Source organism: Cupressus sempervirens, chromosome 5, assembly GCF_028749045.1.
Source record: "Cupressus sempervirens isolate cs-2001-9-10 chromosome 5, ASM2874904v1, whole genome shotgun sequence".
Classification (NCBI taxonomy): Eukaryota; Viridiplantae; Streptophyta; class Pinopsida; order Cupressales; family Cupressaceae; genus Cupressus; species Cupressus sempervirens.
The window spans coordinates 668,255,678-668,264,202 of NC_143122.1; the positions used below are offsets into that span (position 1 = coordinate 668,255,678).

Here is an 8,525-nt window from a genome sequence, read left to right on the forward strand (position 1 = left end):
ATATTTGTCATTAGTGCAAACACTTATTCAATTCTGAATGCTTATGTAACTCATCACTTAGTCTACAATGTATACCAAGCATTCAGTGGTTACCTTATAAGTTCAGCAGGTAAACAGTTCTCACCGAGCATTCCAGAGGATACCAAGTAAATGAAAAGGACTCAGTGTTTACCGAGTGAAAAAGGTAAACAAAGGACTCAGTGTTTACCAAGTGAAAAAGGTAAACAAAGGACTCAATATTTACCTACTGAAAAAGGTAAATTAAGGACTTAGTGTTCACCGAGCACAGCAAGGTAAATGAAGAAGTTAGTTTCTACCGAGTGACACTATATATACCGAGTCACCAATGGTTATCGAGTTCCAAGCAATGTTGTGTGGCTAGTATGAACCGAGCCTCTACTTCCTTGTGCATGACGATGCCGAGTAATGTAGTGGATGCCGAGTATCATAAGGTCACCAAGTTAGCTTGAGGAACCCGAGTTTTCTACTATCTGGCCGACTCAGTAATGTCTTGTTCACTTGTGTTTTGGCCGACCTTGCAATTGTAAATATTGGAATGGTATATATGTAATGTATGGTATCATTTGCAGTGTGGTGTGTGTATGGAATGAAGAGAGTGATATTCACAGGCAAATCAACAACAGAGTAAAAGGAATACAACAAGGTCAACATAGCAACATAAAAGTTATATCTATCACATCAGGTGATCGATGCAAAAAGGATCTTATCAACAAACAGTTGTAAGCAGATCCACTACTTCATCCTAACAGGTGAATCAATTTATAAATCCTTTAACAGGTTAGACTTAACAGTCTTTTTGTAAATATCCTAACAGAGTGCATACTTCACTGTATGTTTGTAAATCCTCTAACAAGGTGGATCTAGCAGTCCTACTTGCTCCTGATAGGGCAGATCACCAGAAGCGATCATTGTAAGTCTTAACAGGCCAACTTTATACTACAGTATTGAAGTTTTGTGGGCATCATCCCCACCCCAGTTTTACTTTCTATTTGGAAGGTTTCTGGGTCACCAAATCTCTGTGTATATGTGCATTGAATGTTTAATCTTTCATTTATGCAATAGATTAGATGAATGAATGATGAATGGTTAAAATGCTAAATTGCTTAAAAATTTTATAAGTTACTGATTCACCCCTCCCCTCTCAGTAACCTATCTTATCCTGAATATTTCCAACAACTACTTGTTATGGTTAAGTTAATTTATACTTGATATTCAAATTCCATGTTACTATGGGACTAGTTTACAACAATTGTTATTACAAACTATTTTTTGACTAGAAAGTGAGAATAACACACAAGAAAAATTCCACAAACTATTGTATAACATACAAGATCCAAACCCGACACAATATGATTGGAGGATTCTAATGACCTATATAGACGCACACTTACATTTGGAATACATTAGAGAATTTGATAGGTCTATGCATTTATTTGCTACTAACAACGTAATAAAGATACACAATAAAAATATGCTAAAATTATTAAATCATCTAGTCATAATAAGTACAACAATAAATTTCATAAGAAAATATAACAGTAAAGTCCACGGTGAAGAACTAGAGAAATGGGTGCTCTTGTGTTGAGAACAACACATTATGCATACAAAAAAAATTGGATAGAAGTAGGACTTGTGAATAGATCTATTGGTGAGATTACTGGTATCATTTATAGACTAGGTTGTAGCCTACCACATGTACCCATATATCTTGTAGCATGTTTTGATCATTATAATGGGCCACCACGGAACCATGAAGAGCTTAAATGTGTTCTAATAACACCTATCACTTTGGGTAGTTAGAGACTACTGCCAATCACCATGTCATGGGATATCACTATACATAAATCCCAACTACTTATGCTACAAAAAGCTAGGATGGATATTTGCATAGTCGAGAGAAAAGGCTCGACTTTTACAACTATATCTATAGAAAAATCAATAGATGAGCTTCATACTCAACCCACTTTCACCTTTGATAGATACTTCAAAATGCAAAGTAATCCATATACAATTATAGGGAAAAAAAAGGAAGCTCGCCTGAATCATATTGCACTTCAAACAAAATGTAATTATTTGACCACATAAAGCAATAAAAATGGAAATTCTCTATCAAATGTTTTACTGGAACTACCAATATAACCAAAAACATGGTAATATGTATTCCATAAAATCATCAAAAGTGTACAAGAAAATAGACTTAATCCTTGCAAACTTTAAAGGTGGAGGCACTAGTGACCTATATTTTTTTAACCATATGATGTAACATGATGATTTAAGACTTCTTAAGTTTTTAGTTTATGTTTTTTCTAAAGTCCTCCTCCTTAATCTTTTTTTCTTGTAACAATACTAATTCTTGTCTCATTTGATCAAGACATCTCTTGATCAAACACACTTTTTTAGAGGCATTGCAACCCCTGATATTCCATGATAGGATCTTCATGGATATAAGAAAAAAGCATAACCTTTTCCTGATCTCAAAATATTTCTTTGACTAGAGGCACTTCCTACCATAGCCAATCTTACTTAATTGTTTTTGCATCCCTTTTTCTTCTTTTTACCAAATTTAAACTTACCACCTTGAGTTGAATTTTATTCTAGAGATCTTCTACTAGTCATCCCAATCTAGTTCTCAATAACCAAGATGTCTCCATCCTTCTGCTCTTCCTTAGTCTCATACTCTGGTCTTGAATCAACCACACCACTAGAGTTTTTTATTTCTTCAAAAGATTTACCCAAGTTTCTAACAGGAGAGATATTGGTATCTTTCAATGACATCCCATTCTGTGCTATTTATGTGTCCCCTAGACCACACCTACTATCATCAATATTAACCTTACATTCCCTTAGCTCATCTAAACACACTCCAACTCGCCTGGTTTTGTTGCCTCATCTTTTAAAAATCTCTTCAGCTAACTTTCTATGTCCTTGATTAACTATGAGAACACCTTTTCCTCTTCATCCCTAAGAACCTCCTCATCATCAACCCACTCACCCAAGTTAGCACTTAACTCACGTTATGTATTTTTTGCAACTCAATCTCATTAGGAATATTATAGGAAGCCAACCTTGGGATTTGAATATCCACCACTTGGGTCTTGCCTCACCATCATTATATTCAAGAATTTTACCAATAAGCATTTTCTTCTCTTCCTCCCACCTTAATTGTTCACTCTCTAGTATTTTTTGTAATAGTTTCCATTGATCTTAACTCAACTGTTAGTCCTCTCGAGGCAAAAGGCTAGAACCATTTTCTACTTTAGTTATTTGAATGACTTCTTGAGCTAAAGCCTCATTTGCTAATCCTTTTCATTTTTTAAATGCCACACAACTATCCTCATGGTCACCACCAAAACATTCAAAACACTTCATTCACTCCTCACCAACTGCCAACCACTACCTTTAGGTTCCTCCATCTTAAGATTGTCTACTCCTAGTCCATCATCCATAGTTGCATGCTTAATTGAATGCCTCCTCTTTGTTTTCAAGTTTATACATATCACATTTGGTTAACTATTTTGTATTTTGAGTTGAAGTTTTATAAAATCCTTTGTAATAAATTATAATGTTCTACCACTAAATAATTATATTACATGAAGTAATAATTAGTTATATCATATTATTCATGCAACTAGTTATGCATGTCTATTGACAATTTAATAGTTAAAATATGTACAACCCATCCAACTTTCTCTATCTTGCCAACTGCTTGTACTTTGAAGCATCCTACTCAAGTCTATTTGATTGAAGACAATTAATTTCATTAAACCTAATTTGTGCATAACCTCTGTGTATTTCTTGAAATGTAAAAATGCTTTAAAAAATCTATTAAAGTTAATTTAATTTTAAATTATTTTAATAGTATTTTTCTTGATAGGTAATGGGCCGAAACCTAGAGTGTATATTATTTTAATATTATTATTTGTTGAGATTAATTATTGTCATTAAAGTTTGAGTACACCCAACCCCAAGACTTCTAAGATGAAAGGTTCACAATTTACCGTTGTTTAATATGCACATGCCTAATTTTATTAATATTTCAAGTAATGTAGATAATTTTTATTTTTATAGATTTCTTTTTTCCCACATTTAAGTTGTAGCTATAATTTCCTATTGGCTTATCCCTTGAACCTCCTTAGATGCAAGTGCTAGTTTTCATTTCAAATTCCTAAAATTATTTAATGAGTTGTGTTTTTATCTTTTGTATAAGGGTTTTCCTTGATCATTTTGGTGGGTGGGTTATATAAGGAATGTTCTATGAAAAAGTATGATTAATGAATTTTTATGGTAGCATTTTATTACACATGCCTTATGTGCTGATGTTAATTATTATGCAAAGTGCAACAAAAATACACAATTGTGGTGTAGTATTCTAGGATATGTCATAATTGATTAAGGGTAGAAACAATGAATAATAATGGAGAAAAAGGATTGATAAAAGGTCATTTTTACACTTTGGGGTGTTCCCCCAACTAATTTGTTTTTTAAAATTTTTAAATAGATTATATAAAATACTCTTTTAAAATTTTATTAACATGAACTTGTAAATAATGCAAAATTAAATATGCTAATCTCAAAATTATATAAAAATATTGATATTACTAGAATTTAAAAGATACCTAATAAATATAAACATTGTGTTTGTTAGGCTTATTTTGGCTAGCAATCGTTGCTCCATTTGTTTTAGCAAATGAGAGTAAAAATTATGCTTCTTTACAAGCATCTTCTTTTAAATGAAATTTTCAAATGAATATTTGTTGCAAAATAAATTTGGAAGAGAAAATTTATGAAAGAGGAAAAACATTGATGAAAGACATATAAGTAGCTGTTATTTATTTTGAGCCCCTCTTTTTAAAAAATTATTTACGATTATTAAGAAGAGTTACCTCACCATAATAAAAAAAATTCCAAACTATCAATTTTCTTTTAATCTAAGAATTATATAAGAACACACTCATTCTAAACTATCATTTCCTTTTAATCTTAGAGTTACATGGGAACACACTAAAAATTGTGCATAAACAGCGACATAAGAACATGGAGTATGTTGTTTAATCCCTTGTAATTCCGCCAACCACAATATTTTATTGAAAAAACAAAAGTAATGATAAGGTTTAAATCAGCCCTCGTAGTCTTGAGAGGACAGCTATCTAGAAGACCGACAGATATCGATAAGCGGTTTAACGTCGCTGGCTCCCAAAACAGAAATGAGAGCTTCTTATGTTTATTTCTTCATGTCGTAGAACAAAGTTGCCGGCCCACAGATGGGACGGCCGGTTAAGTGGGGCACGCGGCCCCCGCTTCTTTCTAGAAGCCAACGAATATCCCACTGACCAAGTCTCACCATCAAACCAAGTCTTGTTTCTTTGATCCAATCGACCTATTTGAATTTAAGGTACAAATACTGAATTTCCGGCAAAATTGTAATTTCTGGCCAAGTCGAAGCTTTGTGTAACAGATCAATGGAGTACACTGCATCACTCAGGGGTTCACAGGCGCCGCGACTTGCGAGCAACTCTGCTTCTTCTTCTGGATTCTCACGGGTTAGATTCGGAGCGAAGCCGAAGCATTCGACCAGTATAAGGGCTTTTCACCCTCAAAATGCTTCCTTTTCTTCTCCCCCTTCTTCATCTTCCTTGTATGATGTTCTCTTTGTCTCTCCAGACGTGAGTGCTCGTGATATTAAGAACGCATACCGAAGAATGGCTCTCAAATATCATCCTGATGTGTGCCCTGCTGAAGCGAAAGAAGAGTGCAGCAAATTGTTTTTGAAAGCTCAGGAGGCGTATGAAACCTTGTCAGATCCCCTGCTCCGTCAGGATTATGACTGGAGGCTGCAGAACATGTTCACAGTAGGCGGTTATGAAGGCGGATTAGGAAGTAATCAAGTGTGGGAAGCTCAGCTGATGGAATTAATTAGGAGGAAATCAGGAAGTAACTTGTCCTCATGGGGCAGCAGAATGAGAAGACGAAATCAACAGGAAGCTTATGCTTGCTGATGATTACAGTGGATTATCTGAGATGAGATTTTTGTTGTAAATTGGATTGTAAAATGGGGCGTTTGAGCGCCTTCTAGTTTTGTAAATAACAAATTATTGATTTTCTGTTAATTGCATTCCTTATTAGAGATTTAAGAATCGGTTTGGGGAAATAGATTGTCAATATAACTAGGTATCGTAAAATGGCTATTACCAGTTTCTTCCCCATAGTTTTGGCTGTCAAATTTACCAATTTTCGTGGATGTCAATATTCACCAATTTTTCAACACAGGAATTGTCAAAAAGGTGAATATTAATGTGAGCTTTTTAAAATTTACAGGTGGAACAGAGGAGCACAATTTAATTTTAAATTCCTAGTCCTCCACACTGTCACTTTCTAGACGTATAATAGGATCCGAGATCAGAGCAATTCTTAAAAGGGGTATGCAAACTAATGATTTATTACAGTAGTGTTACTTCCAAACCATTGTGTAGCTGGTGCCTTTCATAGCACGCTCATTGAATTCTCTTTGAATCCTTTCAGATGAATGTAGCTTAATACAGCTGTGAGCCCAATTTGATAACATGTTTAGTTTTGTCTCTGCAATTGTTAGTTTGGAGGCACTGGACGTGGGAAGGAAATCGAACGATGAAATAATTAGAAGCAAATACAAATTTGACGTCTTTGTGGAAAATTGGTTTACATAAATAGAGGAAGCACGCAAAGTGTTTGACAAAATGCTTATCCTAAATGTAATCTACTTTTCTTATTGACTTTCTGCTGTTCTAGTCGCTGACGTGGACTGTTCGAGAAGCCCACAAACAGTAGTAGGGTCCACGTGGGAAGGGTAAATGAATCTACCTTCTAGAATTTTCAATCTACTTTTCTTATTGATTTTTGATTTTCTTTGATTCTCTTTGGTTCTAATAGCTGACGTCTTTCAATATTAAATTCACAAAGGCCCCGTTTGGTTGGGGAAGATGAATTTTCCTCATAACCAGGTTATCTGATAACCAGGTTTTCGAAAACCTGGTTATGTATTTTAGGAAGATAGTTGGACCGTTTGGTTGACACGGAAGATGAATTTTCAAATCCATATTCTGCGTTTGGTTGCCAATTTAGAAATTGGAATTGGAACAGAATATGACTAGGAATATCTTTTTGTTGTGTTTGGTTGTTCATTTTCTAATTGGAATTGGAATTTGATGTAAATTTTTTTAATCTTATTTAATTAGTGAAACACAAGGATTAGAATGAGTAAAGTATTAATATTTATGATTTAATTTATTTATAATTAGACTACATTATTATTATTATTTATTCTTGAATATTCACAGTTTTATTTTGTTAGTCAATAATAAATAAAATGATTATTATTTTTTATTTTAATTCTATTTATTAGCAAAGAAAAGTAAAAAATAATCATACATGCAATCATTTCTACGAAGTTATTTTTTGTCCCATTGTTGGAAATTGTGATCATATATATTATATATTTTTGAAAAATTGTGTAAGACAAATTTATCGTCGAATTGAATTTATTGTCAAGTTCATCCGAACTTCATAATTGTCGAACTCGAATTGAAACTTGAACCTTGTGACTTAGCCGCTAAATATGTGTGTTTGTGTCCTCGCTCTCTATCCCTCCCTATGTTTGTGTTCATCCACGTGATTTGGCAGAAGGATTGGACACAATAAATGTTGTTTATGCAGATGAATTATTGCCTACACTATATGAGAATTCTCGCATCTCTTAAGACTAGTTGCCGACACAGAGAGGGATTGTGAGGCGTGTTGTGGCTCTTGGTCGGTATCTTCAGAATCCATTGGCCATGGTTGCAACATTATATAGTCTTGGCAAAGAAATATTATCATTGAAGCTTCATTCACTGGAACATTTCCTTACTCCAGATGAAAAGTATGAAGCTATTGAGCAGGTAATAGTTACAACAACCAACTGTAGAGGCTATGAAGCCACTTGTCTTTATAAATGCTATTGGTTTTTTTATGGGTTAGAGGGAATGGACAAGAAGCATCCGAAAACCATGTTGTGGATCCATTGGATGATACTAGAATTCATCCAAAGTCATATGAATTTGCCAAGAAAATGGCTAAGGACATATATTGTGAAGAAGCTGGACATGATATAGATGATATGGATGAGGAAACACAAGAAATAGTTGTTGAGCATGTCAAAAATATCCTGATCTGTTAAATGCCCTTGATATTGATGAATATGCTAGAAGTGTGGAGCAATGGACATCCAATAAAAAGCAGGAAACCCTTGCTGACATAAAGAGTGAATTGTTACATGGATTTCAGGATTTGAGATCGCCATATAAAGAGCCATCCCAGGATGAGGAATTTTATCTGCTGACTGGAGAAAATGAAGAGACCCTGTTAATGGAAAAAACTGTCCCCGCAGAGTCCAAAATCATCGTATAATTTGTGATCTGGAATCAAGCTTGACATGAATAATATTGAAAGAGGAGCTTTCTGATGATCTAGATATAGATCCTTTAGAAAAA

At 34.1% G+C, this 8,525-nt stretch overlaps 1 protein-coding gene across 2 annotated transcripts; it reads left to right on the forward strand.

The window, feature by feature from the left end:
• The first annotated feature begins 5,205 nt into the window (after positions 1 to 5,205).
• On the forward strand, positions 5,206 to 6,128 carry LOC149557702 (chaperone protein dnaJ 20, chloroplastic-like). 2 transcript variants are annotated; one of them, XM_089786043.1, is made up of 2 exons: positions 5,206 to 5,595; positions 5,683 to 6,128. In XM_089786043.1, exons 1-2 carry the CDS (start codon positions 5,481 to 5,483, stop codon positions 6,015 to 6,017), a joined length of 450 nt encoding a protein of 149 aa, XP_089642169.1. In that variant the 5' UTR covers positions 5,206 to 5,480; the 3' UTR covers positions 6,018 to 6,128. The 2 variants fall into 2 exon arrangements, with proteins under 2 accessions (XP_089642169.1, XP_089642167.1); XM_089786041.1 differs by having other exon boundaries at positions 5,261 to 6,128.
• Positions 6,129 to 8,525: the final 2,397 nt, after the last annotated feature.